Source organism: Narcine bancroftii, chromosome 6 (assembly GCF_036971445.1).
Source record: "Narcine bancroftii isolate sNarBan1 chromosome 6, sNarBan1.hap1, whole genome shotgun sequence".
NCBI lineage: Eukaryota > Metazoa > Chordata > Chondrichthyes > Torpediniformes > Narcinidae > Narcine > Narcine bancroftii.
Genome location: NC_091474.1, coordinates 240,190,889 through 240,206,107, shown reverse-complemented (window position 1 = coordinate 240,206,107; position 15,219 = coordinate 240,190,889). Strand labels below are relative to the sequence as shown.

General features: G+C 41.4%; 1 protein-coding gene across 9 annotated transcripts in view; it reads left to right on the top strand.

Moving 5' to 3' along the window:
* Positions 1–15,219, top strand: part of xdh (xanthine dehydrogenase) — a 179,186-nt gene that overhangs the window by 128,613 nt on the left and 35,354 nt on the right. For all 9 annotated transcript variants that reach the window (XM_069887778.1, XM_069887780.1, XM_069887777.1 and 6 more), the window contains 2 exons: positions 2,781–2,926; positions 5,065–5,146. In XM_069887778.1, coding sequence (XP_069743879.1) covers positions 2,781–2,926; positions 5,065–5,146 — 228 coding nt within the window. The remainder of the gene's footprint in view (positions 1–2,780; positions 2,927–5,064; positions 5,147–15,219) is intronic.

Below are 15,219 nucleotides of genomic sequence, written 5' to 3'. Positions count from 1 at the left end.
ATGCCACCACAATACCACTGATATATCAGTGCAAGGAAAATACATGGTCAAAGTGAAACTCAAGGACAAAGAGCACATGTTAGCATTTATCATGGCACCAAAGGATGTACAGGCCATACGAGTTTTAACACCCTGTGAGAAATTGAACCTTGTATAAAGAGTTCTCGTTGTGGAAAGCGAAGGAGAGACAGTCTATAATGAACTCATTAAAGAGTACAATGAACTATTTCAGGGTCGAGGCTGCCTTCCAGGAGAACACACGATCAGAGTGGATAAACATTTGCCACTGATAATACTTCCATGCAGAAAGGTTCCATTTATGCTTCAAAAGCAAAAGCAGGGTTGGACAGGATGGAAAACCTGAACATGATTCAGATGAGCCAACGGAGTGGGTGAGTTCACTCGTCGTGTGGTTAAAAAGAATGGAAAGCTTAGAATTTGCTTGGATCCAAGAGATCTAAACAGATCAATAAAGAGAGAACACTTTGAGCTTCTGCCTCGTGAAGAAATCATGTCACAGTTTGCAAATGCAAAGTTTTTCAGCGAGTTAGATGCATCATCAGGATTTGAGCATTTAAAATTGGAAGAAGTACGTTCAATAGTCCATTTGGCAGAGACAGATTCCTAAGGTGACCATTCGGAATTGCCTCAGGTCCTGAAGTATATCACAAAACTATCCACATGGTCTATGAGCACCCAGACGGAGTTGATACCTCAATGGATGACATCATAGTTTGGGGAACCACGAGAATGGAACTTGATGAGAGAGTAAGGAAAGTGCTGGAAGCAACAAGGAAAGCAAACCTGAAGCTGAATAGGGGTGACAGAACTAACATTTGTAGGAGATATTACTGGCAATGAGGGCATCAGACCACATCCCAAAAAGGTGTCCGCCATTGGGAACATGCCAAGGCCTCAATTCAAAAAGGACGTACAGAGGTTTAATGGAATGATCAACCATAAGGGTAAATTCATACTCAACCTCTCAGAAAAGATGGTTCCATTGAGAAGACTAACAGATTTGAACACTGAATGGGAGTGGAATCATGAGCATGAAAAGTCATGGAGCAAACTAAAGAATCTGCTCACAGAGGAACCCATTCTGAGCTGTTACGACCCAGTGAGACCCATCAAGGTATCATCAGATGCATCACATAGTGGACTCGATGCAGTTCTTCTGCAAAAGTATGATGACTGACAACTCACTGAGTATGTGATCACGCTCAATGACAGACGCGGAGACGCAACACGCTCGAATTGAAAAGGAGCTGCTCGGCATCACATACGCCTGTGAATGATTTCATCAGTTTGTGTCAGGACAGGTGTAGAGAATGACCAGAACCCCTTGATTGCATTGTTCCAAAACCCATTAAATGAATGTTCACTTAGAATATAAAGAATGATGCTCATCTGATGTTTCAGAGCACTGGAACTGCAGGGCGGAACTATCAATGGTCGAAGACGTCATCTACAAAGGAAGCAAAATCCTTAACCCAATGAGTCTGAGAAAAGAGATGCTAAAAAGGATCCATGGAGGACATCTCGGAATCAAAAAGTGTAAGAAAAGAGCACGAGAAGTGGAGAAACGTGAGGTGGAGAAACGTGAAGGAAGGCCGAGAAGCAGTAATGCAGAATAAAATAATGTTGTTCTTGAAGGGGAACAGGAGCAGAGGGACTGTGTGAAAGTGGGAGGGGCAGCTGAAAGTGTACTTGGGCATGCATTTGCATGAAGTATAAAAACTGGGAACTAGGCTGAACTTTTAAAAAAACAAGTTTGGTGGTGTTCAATGCTCTCACCTCATCAGATTCCATCTGTGAAGAAAAGCTGTACACAAGTGATTCCCAGGTGACAGATCGAAATGAGCAGGATAGAGTAGAATGGCTGGGACTTGTTTTCCTTGCAGAAAGGGAAGCTAAGGGAGAAATTTGGTGGAAGTATCTGAAAAAATGGAGGAGCGGTTCCCATTTGGGGAGGGATGGAAGATCAACAGGAGGAGACAAAGGAAAGAGCTTTTTACATGATGTGGGGTTGGAAAAACCCTACAGATGAGGAGGGGACAGGTGCCATTGAGGCTCTCAGAGGGCATTGGTGATGGGGAAAAGTTAAAAACCCAACAGAGAACTGGCAGGTGATGGGACTGTTGAGTTTTTTTTCTGGTCGAGAGCCAGCCTGAACTCAGTGGCCTACTTCTGTGATGTAAACATGTACGATGGAACCCCCCCCACCCCCCCAGCCCTCCCACTCACAATGTCTAATGCTGACTCCCACAAATCTCTAAGGGGAATGACATCATGGATGGTATGTGGAGTGGAGAGGATGTGGAGGCTAAGTTTGCTTCACTTAACCTAACAAGGAAGATTTAGTGAGGTAAAAGTAGATTTGGGTGGCGTGAATGGAGTATGTATGTGCTGGGGGTGAGAACATGGATGGGAGTTGGTGGTGATTGGATGAGAGCATTCCTCTATAAGGGCTGGGTTATGTAAGACTCCAAAGTTACAGCCTTGTGAATGAATTAATGCCCAATTGACATTCTTGATCATAATTCTTGGCCCTTCAGAGAGCAACAAGAAGCATGGGGGGAGTTAACAACATGGGTCAGCAGGAATTGGGGGCTTGCCCAAAATAGCTGAACTCTATTCCTACTTCTTTCCCAGTGCGGGAACAGATGCCCTGGGTGCTGAAACACCAGTGGAGTTCAGACGATCCTACAGCCGTGAAGTTGTTTGGCCGTGCTTTGCCCCTCAACCTCAACAAATCATCTTCCCTTTCCATTCCTCAGGTGCGGAAGGTGAACATGTACCAAGAGGGCAACATCACCCATTACGGTCAAACGATGGAAGATGTGAATATTAGAAAATGTTGGGATGAATGCATGGACAGCTCATCCTATTACAGCCGAAGGAAAGCAGTGGATGAATTTAACAGGTCAAGTGAATGGTTTGGTGCTCCCCATTTTAGCAATAATCCTTTCTTCAACAGTTGTGCTGCAAGCAGCTTGAATGTTTATTGTTGTCAGTACAATGTACAGATGCAGTGGAAGTCTCACTTTCTGCAGCTTCCCAACCACTTAAAACACAAATCACATAACAACATCTACAAAATAATGAGAGAAAAAAACATTAAATAAAGATTAATAGTTGAAAATAATTTGTAGTGCCAACAGACCTTTGTAGTCTTCTAACAGTGTAATAGTTTGGGTGATACAGGAAGGTTCAAGAGCCTGATAGCTGTTTGGGGAAAAAAACTTCTTGAATCTAAAGGTTCTTTCTGCCTGAAGACGAAGGCATAGCCAAGGTGATGATCTTGCCAGTCATCTTGAGGCACCACCTCACAAAGGGATGGGATGTTGTCAGGATGGTCAGTGATCTAGACCAGTGGTCCTCAACCTTTTTCTTTCCCCTCACATGCCACTTTAAGTAATCCCTATGCCATCTGTACTCTGTGATTAGTAAGGGTTTGCTTAAGGATGTAGGTGAGTGGGAGGGGAAGGTTGTGAATCACCGTTCTCGACTCAATTGTTACTGAAATATTTTGCTTGAGAAAAATTGCCATTTCCTTTGGAGTTCTGAAATTGTGGACATCACGAGTCAATTAGGTCTGATTAAACCAGTGCTTTTCAAACCATTTTCTTTCCACTCGCGTCCCACCTTAACTAATCACAGAGCACCATTGGCATCGGGAATACTTAAAGTGAGATGTGAGTGGAAAGAAAAAGGTTGAGAACCACTGATCTAGATTGAGTGGACAGCCACCACTTTTCCCCAGGGCGACAATAGCAAATGTCAGAGGCCATCTGTTTAAGGTGAGAGGAGGGAAGTTGAGAGAGTGTTGGGTGCCTGGAATGAATTGCTGGGGATGGAGGAGGAGGCAGGTACACTTGGGACATTAGGCATGCACAAGAATGTCAGTAAACAATGTAGGTTATAGTGTGACGCAGGGAAGTATCAGATTATTGTGGAATCAGAGTAGGTTGGCACAACCTCCACAAGTGGAGCCAAGGCCAACACTGTTCTGTAGTATCCCGCACTGCTTAAATGGAGTTGATCACAATTTAATGACGGAACAAGTGAGATGTTGACTGGCCTCTCTGCTTCCAGAATCACTAGCCCCTTTTCCACTGGCACCTTCTCCAGGAATTAACTGGGTCGGGGACCAGTGGGAAAAAGAAAACAGTCGGCACGCTGACATCAAACGGAATCATTTAAAGCTGGGGTTTAACCGCCTCGACCCTCACTCATGTCCCCGGTGTCAGCTGATGCCAGCCTGCTGATTAAACCAGTGGACAAAGGGGACAGCAGAAAGTCACCGTTTTCAGTTGAAGATAGAACCCTCTGATCCCTGGGGCTGAGTTGTGTCCCTGTTAAGGGAGGCCCAGTGGAAACTACACAAAGGGCTTCTTGTCCCAGCTCACTGCGCAATGAGATGCTGGTGAAAGAGGGGCTTTTGAATATTCTTCAGGCACTTGATAAGCATGGTGTAAATAATCGATTATGTTTTTTACTCAGCTCCCATGTTCCGGGAAATTATTCCCAATCTTCTGGAACACAGTCTGTGTAAAAGGATCGTAACAGGAATTCCTGGTCCGAGATTTTACCTCCGGGACCCCTAGACGGTTTCAAAGATCGCCTGCAGTCTAAACTGAACTGCAGGCGATCTGCGAACAACAGGCTAATGAACACAACGTAAATACTGCACTTCAGGTATTCTTCTAAACTCGGAGTGTGATACGGATCTTTGGAGTTTTGGCCACTCCTGCATGAATGGCCACTCCTGGGAGGTAGGAAGACACTTCAGAACAGAGAGAAAAAAAATAATGTTCTATGTAAAAAACATAAGTATGGGATAGGTCGGATCCAGAGTTAATTTTAGAACAGATGAGCTACAATTTTGTAGAATGGCAGGGCAGGTTGAAGGGCTGGGTGGTCTCAGCCATATAGGACACGAGTTGGGCTCAGCTGGTGGGGCCTTGATGATCCACGGCCTCCTCTGTTCTTCTGTTTAAAGTGACTCTAGTTTCCACAGCATTGAACAAGAATAAACAGTTTCTTTTATCTTTATGCCAGGCAGCATCGCTGGAAGAAGAGAGGTCTGGCGATTATTCCCACCATGTTTGGAATCAGCTTCACTGCCACATTCTTGAATCAGGTACAAAAGGAATGAGGTTGGAGAAATGGATGATGGGAGAAGCGGGGGTTGGAGTGCTTCGATCAGGATGGGTGAAAGGATCTGGGAAATGGGCAAGAGGTGTTGGTCAGAAAGTGTGAGAGAGACAGAGGGGAGACCATGAAGAAATCATAAAACACAGGAATAGAAGTAGCCCATTCGGCCCATCGAGTCTGCTCTGCAAATCCACCATGAGCTAAACCATTCTCACATCTAGTCCCAATTTCCAGCCTTTTCCCCATATCCCCTGACACCCTGACTAATTAGATACCTATCAATCTCCTACTTAAACTCCCTGGTGATTGGGCCTCCACAGCTGTATGTGGCAACAAATGCCTCAAATTCATGACCCTCTGGGTAAAGAAATTTCTCCTCATCTCTGTTTTATATGTGTACCCTCTAAATCTAAGGCTGTGCCCTCTTGTCCTGGATTCACCCAGCAAGGGAAACATCTTATTCACATCTACTCTGTCCAATCCTTTCAGCATTCATAATGTTTCTATGAGATCCCCTCCCATTCTTCGCCATTGAATACAGTCCAAGAGCCAATAAATGCTCCTCCTCCTTCCATTCCAGGAATCATCCTGTTAAATCTTCTCTGTGCTCTCTCCAACATCATTACATCCCTTCTAAGATAAGGGCCCCAAAACTGCACACAGTTTTCCCAGTGAGGTCCCACTGATGCCCCATGGAGCCTCATCATCACCTCTTTACTCTAATACACGATACCTCTTGAAATGAATGCCAACATAGCATTCGCTTTCTTTACTGCCGATCCAAACCGGTGGTTAGCATTTAGCATACCCTACATGAGGACTCCCAAGTCCCTTTGCACTTCTGAATTTTGAATTTTCTTCCCATTCAAATAATAATCTGCCTGGTTATTTCCTCTTCCAAAATGTACAACATTGTATCTCATCTGCCATTTCTTTGCCCACCCTCCTAAACTGTCCAAAACTCTCTGCAACCTTTCGGTTTCTTCAACACTTCCTGCTCCTCCACCCATCTTGGTGACATCTGCAAACTTGGCCACAAAAACATTCACTCCATAATCTAAATCATCAATCTACATTGTAAACAGAAGTGGCCCCAACATTGACCCTTGCACAACACCACAAGTAACTGGCAGCCAACCTGAGCAGGATCCCTTTATTCCTACCTTTTGCCTTCTGCCTATCAGCCAATGCTCCACCCAATCTAATTTTTTTTTTTCTTTGGCTTGGCTTCGCGGACGAAGATTTATGGAGGGGGTAAAAAGTCCACGTCAGCTGCAGGCTCGTTTGTGGCTGACAAGTCCGATGCGGGACAGGCAGACACGATTGCAGTGGTTGCAGGGGAAAATTGGTTGGTTGGGGTTGGGTGTTGGGTTTTTCCTCCTTTGCCTTTTGTCAGTGAGGTGGGCTCTGCGGCCTTCTTCAAAGGAGGTTGCTGCCCGCCAAACTGTGAGGCGCCAAGATGCACGGTTTGAGGCGTTATCAGCCCACTGGCGGTGGTCAATGTGGCAGGCACCAAGAGATTTCTTTAGGCAGTCCTTGTACCTTTTCTTTGGTGCACCTCTGTCACGGTGGCCAGTGGAGAGCTCGCCATATAACACGATCTTGGGAAGGCGATGGTCCTCCATTCTGGAGACGTGACCCATCCAGCGCAGCTGGATCTTCAGCAGCGTGGACTCGATGCTGTCGACCTCTGCCATCTCGAGTACTTCGACGTTAGGGATGTAAGCGCTCCAATGGATGTTGAGGATGGAGCGGAGACAACGCTGGTGGAAGCGTTCTAGGAGCCGTAGGTGGTGCCGGTAGAGGACCCATGATTCGGAGCCGAACAGGAGTGTGGGTATGACAACGGCTCTGTATACGCTTATCTTTGTGAGGTTTTTCAGTTGGTTGTTTTTCCAGACTCTTTTGTGTAGTCTTCCAAAGGCGCTATTTGCCTTGGCGAGTCTGTTGTCTATCTCATTGTCGATCCTTGCATCTGATGAAATGGTGCAGCCATTTCCTCTAATTCCATGGGTTCTCATCTTGTTAAAGCAGCCTCTTAAATACATAATATCCTCAGCCCCTCCCTTTCCCACCCTACTTGAGATTTCCTCAAAAATCCAATAGGTTGGTCAGGCAAGATCTTTCCTTCATGGCTTGGACCCATCATGCCATGCACCTCGACAAATGAAGGACTAGAGTGGCAGGACACTTAGCCTTGCTCCTGCAACCAGAACACCATGCATCAGCCAATCTTCCTTTGGCTTCTCCAATGCAGAGGAAGCCATCTTTTGGACATAAAATGAGGTGGACCAGATTGGAAGAAATGCAAGTAAATTACTGCTTCACCCGGAAAGGCTGCTTGGGCACCTGGATGGTGGGTAGGGAAGAAGGGAAAGGACAAATGTTGCGCCACCTGCTGTTGAGACACGTGTCCTTTCACCTCTTCCCTTCCCAGCCGCAGTGCTTTGAGTGACAAGTTGTTCTTAGAAGAGATTATTAATGTAGCCACTGCCCCACAAGTTATGGACCTTGAGCCAGGATAACACCTTTCCACCACCCTCTGTCTTTTCTTCCACTGGGGTTAGCTGAGACAGAAGCTGGTGGTCGTGGGTTAAGGATGAAAGGTGAAATGTTTCAAGGGAATATTAGGGGGAACTTCTTCATGCTGAAAGTGTGGAACGAATTGTCAGCTGAGGTGGTAAATGTGGGCTTGAGGCCACTGGAATTGCAATGGGCATGGCAAAATAACCACACAAAGCATTTTTAGAGGTAATCAAATGGATTTGCTCTTCACCACCTGCGCAACCTTTCGAAAGCCCAAATCACGCGCTTGACACGCGCTGGCGCCATCACGCACTGACGTCACGTGGCCCATTTGATGCCTTCTGGGAGTTGTAGTGCTGCCAAAGTGCCGCAACACGTTAATTTTTGACATTTAAGAGCAATCTGAATAGGTACATGGTTGGGACGGCTGTGGTCCCGGGTGCAGATCATTGGGACTCAACAGAATAATAATTTGGCACAGACTACTTTGTTCAAAGGGCTTAGTTTTGTTCTGCGTGTTCTATGGTTCAATGGGCATGACACTTCACAGTTCAAAACATCAATTCACAGTGGATCTTTGAATACCTTGTCAAATGACTTACTAAAATTCACACTGACAACATCCACTACACATATTCTCCTCTCCTCTCCTCTCCTCCCCTCCCCACTTCTGCAGGGACTGCTCATCTCCATGTCTACTTCCTCCCTCTTCCCTCCCCATCGTCCCCTTGTGCCCTCAGCACCATTTGGGCCTCCAAACAGTCCTTCTAAGTGAACCCATGTTTCACTTCTGAGTCAGGACGAGTTATCGACTATATCCGGTATTCCTGCTGTGGTCTCACCTACATCGGAGAGACTGAGCGCAGACTGGGAGATCGTTTCGCCGAGCACCTCGGCTCTGTCCGCCACAATAGCAGGGACCTCCCAGTGGCCATCCTTTTAAATTCCACACCCTATTCCCTTGCTGTCATGGTCTCATGCACCGCCAGACTGTGACCACCCCCAAATTGGAAGAAGACCTCACCTTCCATCTGGGCACCCTCTAAAACAGATGGCATTAGCATCAACTTCTCTCTCTCTCTCTCTCTCGGAAGTCACATGATCGAGTAGTGACCGGTAAGAAAATACCAGCCCTCTCCAGAAAAGTATAAAAAAAAAGCAAAGCCACAAACACAGAAACCACAACAAATTAAAAATAAAAGTGTGGAGAAAATGGCAGCAAAGAAAGAAAGACCAAAAACAACGGGAAGTAGAAGGAAAGACGTAAGAAGAGAAAGGTGAAAGCCTTACATGTATGAGGAGGCCCGCCGTGGAGAGAGAAGCCCACTCCCTGAGGTCAGTGGAAACCCCGAACTCAGGACTACAAAGATGGCTCACGGAGCCAAACAAAAGTGTGATGCTCAAGACAAAAACAACACCGACGGGAGAGGGGACCAGCTGAGGAGTAAATCTCCACAGCTGAAACAGACAAGTACAACACAACAGCAAGACTCTCAACAGGAAAACATAGAAAATAATGAGAACAAGAAGGAAGAGAATAAAAATAGGAAATAGAAGAAACAACGGATGACCAACCCAGAGGAAGAAGATCAACACCAAGACACTTTTAATAAAAATAAGAAGACCAAAAATACCCAACAAAATAAAACAAACAACCCCACAAGAAAATCAGAAGAGACAGTGGTAGAGGACACAGATCCTGGAGTGGACGCAGAAGAAGAGGAGGGAGAACATCAAACTCTACACAGAGAAATGGAAGATGAAGGGAAGGGACAGTACATGGATAAAAATTTTTTTGAAGAATATATGGAAGCAATAAAAGAATGACTGACATGAGAATTTAATGAAATAAAAAGAAGAATAAAAGGTACAGAAGAAAAAGTGAGTAGATTAGAGATGATCATGACAGAAATAAGGAAAAGAGTAGACAAGGTGGTAGAACGAGAAACAGCCATAGAAATGGAAGTAGATAACTTAAAAAGGAAATTGGAAGAATCTGATAAAAAAGTTAAAGAAACACAGGAGCTGTTAGCTCAGAAGATGGATATCATGGAAAACTATAATAGAAGAAACAATATAAAGATAGTGGGTCTTAAGGAAGATGAAGAAGGCAAAGATATGAAGGAATTTATAAAAGATTGGATCCCCAGGGTCCTAGAAATGCCAGAATTACACGAAGGAATGGAAATAGAAAGGGCACACAGAACATTAGCCCCTAAACCACAACAAAAACCAAGATCCATTCTAGTAAAATTCCTGAGATATATGACAAGAGAAAATATATTGGAGAAAGCAATGAAAAAAATGAGAAGACAAAAAACCACTGGAATACAAAGGTCAAAAATATTTTTCTATCTAGACATAAGTTTTGAGCCCCTGAAGAAGAGGAAGGAGTTTAACACAGCAAAATCGACCCTATGGAAAAAAGGTTATAAATTTATGTTAAAGATATCCAGCGGTGCTTAAAATAGTTATCCCGGGGCAGCAAAGCAGACTGTTCTCGGATCCAGAGAAAGCACGAGAATTTGCAGAACACCTACAAAACAGACAGAGAGATGAAGAGATGCAACAAGAACAAGAATGGCGACAAACTTCATATAAAGAAGAAAAATAATGTATAAGTAAGAACTAAGAAGGGGAAGAAAGGAAGTAAGGAGGAAATTAAGAGAGTGAGCTTTGTTATATATGAAGATTAAAATCTTTTCTGGGGGACTGGGTGGGGAAGAATAACAGTCATTGCAAAATCAGTTGATGCTTGCGAGCGGGTCCGCAATCAAAATGAAGAGGGGAGATGTGGTTGCCCGACAAGGGACAAAGGGCAACTCAGAGAGTTTTAGATATGGGAATAGTGGAAATATTTTATGTTTTAGAAATGTTGTCTTACAGTGTGTTCAAAAAAAGAAAGCAGAAATGGATAAGAAGGGAAGGTGGTGATGAGGAAACGGAAAGGAAAGATAAACAAAGTATTATATGATTATGTTGAACTATATGACTTTAAATATTAATGGAATACATAACCAAATCAAAAGGAAGAAGCTGTTAAATTTACTGAAGAAAGAAAAAATTGATATAGCATTCATGCAAGAAACACATCTAACTGAAGTGCAACACAAGAAATTAAAAAGAGATTAGATGGGGCATGTAATGACAGCATCATATAATTCAAAAGCCAGAGGAGTAGCTATATTAATCAATAAAAATGTACCAATCAAAATAGAGGAGGAAATAATAGATCCAGCAGGGAGGTATGTAATGATAAAGTGTCAGATATATTCAGAATTTTGGAATTTGCTCAATGTATATGCACCTAATGAAGAGGATACAAAATTTATGCAAGATATCTTTTTGAAGATCGCAGATATGCAAGGGAATATACTAATAGGAGGGGATTTCAACCTTAATTTGGACTCAAACATGGATAAAACTGGAAAAAAGACTAACAGAACGAACAAAGTAACCAAACTTATAATTAAATTGATGCAGGAAATGCAACTTTTGGATATATGGAGGAAACAACACCCAAAGGAAAAGGAATATTCATATTATTCGGGTAGACACAAAACATACTCAAAGATAGACCTGTTCCAGTTGTCAGCCCACATCCAAGGGAGAGTTAGGAAAATGGAATATAAAGCAAGATTGTTATCGGATCACTCACCCCTGTTATTGGCAATAGAGCTGGAGGACATCCCACCAAGAACATATAGATGGAGATTAAACTCCAAGCTACTTAAAAGACAGGATTTTAGAGAAATCATTGAGCGAAAAATTAAAATGTACTTTGAAATAAATACGGAATCAGTGAAAAATAAGTTTATACTATGGGATAATAAGTTATGTAACTAAGATGAAGAAGGACTACAATCGGGAAATAGAACAGTTGGAAAGGGAAATAATAAATATAGAAAAAAGAATTAGCAATGAAGGAAGATACAACTAAAAGAAGAGAATTGGCAGATAAAAAAATAAAATATGAAACACTACAAACATATAAGGTGGAGAAGAACATAATGAAGACAAAACAGAAATATTATGAGCTAGGAGAAAAAACGCACAAAATACTAACGTGAACAAACTAAAAGAATGATATTGGCATCAAAGAAAAAGGACAAACAAATTACATATAACCCAATGGAGATCAACAAAAACTTCAGGGAATTCTACGAGCAACTATATCAAACTGAAAATGAAGGGAAAGAAGACAAAATAGATGAATTTCTAACTAAAATTGAACTACCGAAATTACAAACAGAGGAACAAAATAAATTAATAAAACCATTTGAAATAGAAGAAATACAGGAGATATTAAAAAAATTACCGAACAATAAAATACTTGGAGAGGATGGACTCCCAATAGAATTCTATAAAACATTTAAAGACTTATTAATTCCTCCTCTCCTGGAAGTAATGAACCAGATTGAAAAAACACAAAACATACCAGATTCATGCAAAACAGCAATAATTACAGTAATACCAAAGACGGGGAAAGATCCACTAACACCAGCATCTTATAGACCAATATCTCTACTTAACACCGATTATAAGATAATAGCTAAACTATTAGCAAACAAATTGGCCGACTGTGTATCAAAAATAGTAAAACTAGACCAAACTGGATTTATTAAAAAAAGACGAACAATGGACAATATCTGTAAATTCATTAACTTAATCCATGCAGTACAAGAAAGCAAAACTCCAACAGTAGCAGTTGCTTTAGATGCAGAGAAAGCCTTTGACAGAGTAGAATGGAATTATTTATTCAAAGTACTACAAAAATTCAACCTACCAGAGAAATATATTAATTGGATTAAAGCATTTTATAAGGGACCATTGGCGAAAGTGACAGTAAATGGATATATATCAAACCAATTTAAATTAAGCAGATCAACAAGGCAGGAATGTCCACTATCTCCCTCACTGTTCGTGTTAGCCATAGAACCACTAGAAGAACTGATAAGAACAGCAAATAAAATAAGAGGGATAAAAATAAAAGAGAAGGAATATAAAATCAGTCTATTTGCAGATGACATTATAATAATCTTAACAGAACCAGAAATATCAATAAAAGAATTAAATAAGAAATTGAAGGAATATTGAGAAGTATCGAGGTACAAGATCAACGCAAATAAAAGTGAAGCAATACCAATGAATAATGCGGATTTCACAAAGTTTAGGAAAGAATCACCATTTAGATGACAAACACAAGCAATTTGATACCTAGGTATAGAACTAAATAATAATCTCGGCCTCTATATAAACTAAATTATCAGCCATTAATGAAAAAAATTACAAGATGACTTAGAGCACTGGAAAGACTTACCACTAACACTGATAGGAAGGATAAACTGTATTAAAATGAACATCTTCCCAAGGATACAATACCTATTTCAATCATTACCAATTCACCTAACAGAGAAATTCTTCAAGGAGCTAAAGAAAGTAATAAGGAAATTCTTATGGAAAGGAGGGAAACCGAGGATAGCACTAGATAAATTAACAGAATGGTACGAACAAGGAGGCTTACAGCTACCAAACTTTAAGAATTATTATAGAGCAGCACAATTAAGATAGATACCTATCAGATTTTTATCAAACAAGGGAAAAACCAGATTGGACCAGATTAGAGCTAGATAAAATAGGGGAGAAGGCACCTGAACATATACTATATAAGTGGGATGAAAAATTGGTGCAACGTAGGAATTCACCAGTATTGCACCATCTGCTCAACATTTGGAAGAAGATTCACGTAGAAAGGAATAAAATAAATTATCAACTACCAAAATTAATATTGACACAAAATCAACTAATCCCTTTCACAATAAATATCCTTTCCTTTAGAGAATGGGAGAGAAAAGGGATCAAAAGAATAGAAAATTGTTTTTTCGGGAAATGAATTATTAACTTTTGAACAAATGAAGGACAAATACAAGGTTTGCATACCACCAACTGAAAACCTACTTGAAGGACAAATTAGGAAACAGTCTGAGGTTACCAGAAGGAAGCAAATTTGAATATGTGATTACAGACACAATGATAATTAAAAAATTTATAACAAATATGTACATCAAACTGCAAGAAAAAGAGAACGAGGAAACAAACTATAAACCTAACAAAAATAGGAACAAGATCTAAACATAAAGATAAAGAATGAAACATGGGAAAAGCTATGCTCCGGAACTATGAGAAATACAATAAACACGAGGTTACGCATGATACAATATAATTGGTTACACAGGCTATACATCACGCCCCAAAAGTTAAATAAATGGGACCCAACAGTATCATACAGATGTTTTCGCTGTAAAAAGGAAACAGGAACAACAATTCATGCAATTTGGACATGTGAGGAAAGTGGAAAAGTTTTGGGAAGATCTAAACCAGATATTAAATAAAATCACAAAAAGCAACATACCAAAAAACCCAGAGATCTTTCTTCTAAGTAATATAAGAAATAAAGAACTTGGACTCGATTTGGATGGAGCACAAAAATGATTTGTTAGGATAGCCCTAGCTGTAGCAAAAAAATGTATTATGTCAACCTAGAAATCAGAAGAGAGCCTGAGAATACAGCAATGGTACATGGAAATGAATAAATGTATTCCATTGGAAAAAATAACATATAATTTAAGAAATAACATCACAATATTTGAACAAATATGGGAACCGTACATGGAACACAATAGAGAAGTCCTACCGCGGACCTCCACCCCCTAAAATGACAGAAGGAGAAGACAACGAAATGAACTGACTCAGTATATAAAAGTAAAAGACACAAATTTCTTGTTTATTTTTATTGAGTGACGACATTGTTTAACGGGTTTAATGTATCTTATAGATTGAACTTTAAATAAATGGGAAGGGGGTGAGGGAGGGAGGGAGGGAGGGAAGGGAGGGGGAAAAAGGGGAGAAAATGACACTGTATATATTCAAGAGAAAAATGTCTATGTATTTTGGTCAGTATGGTTTATAGTGTGAAAAATAAAAAAATTAAAAAAACTTTCTCTCTCTCTCTCTCTCTCTCTCTCTCTCTCTCTCTCTCTCTCCTCACCCCTCTCTTTCCTTTTCCTTCTGTCTCCTTTCCTTCTATCTTATCCAATTAATACCTTTTGTGTCTGGGTCTGGACATTTCCCCTGCCCATTCAACCCCTTTTCATTCCCAGTCTTTATTCAGAAACCTGTCTGCTTTCTGCCTTGAAGAAGGACTCAGGCCCGAAACCTCTTATAGGTGCTCTTACCACGTCCACTGCCTGCCACACGTCAACTACCTTTGTCACGTCATATTTGGAAGATAAATTCTCAATGATTTGGCTGATGGAGGCAAATGGACCATGTAAAGTGGGTTTGGGAGGTGTAAGTGACGAGGAAAAATAAAAATGCTCAATTGCTGTTAATGTGTTGGAGTATCCAGGAATTGTTAAGTTCTGAAGGTAATCATGTTCCGAACTGGTTGATACACTCCTTGCCCTTGAGCTTTCGTTGACTTTGTAGGGAGGGTGCAGGAGCCAAGGATAGAGAAGTAGGAGTGGGATGGAC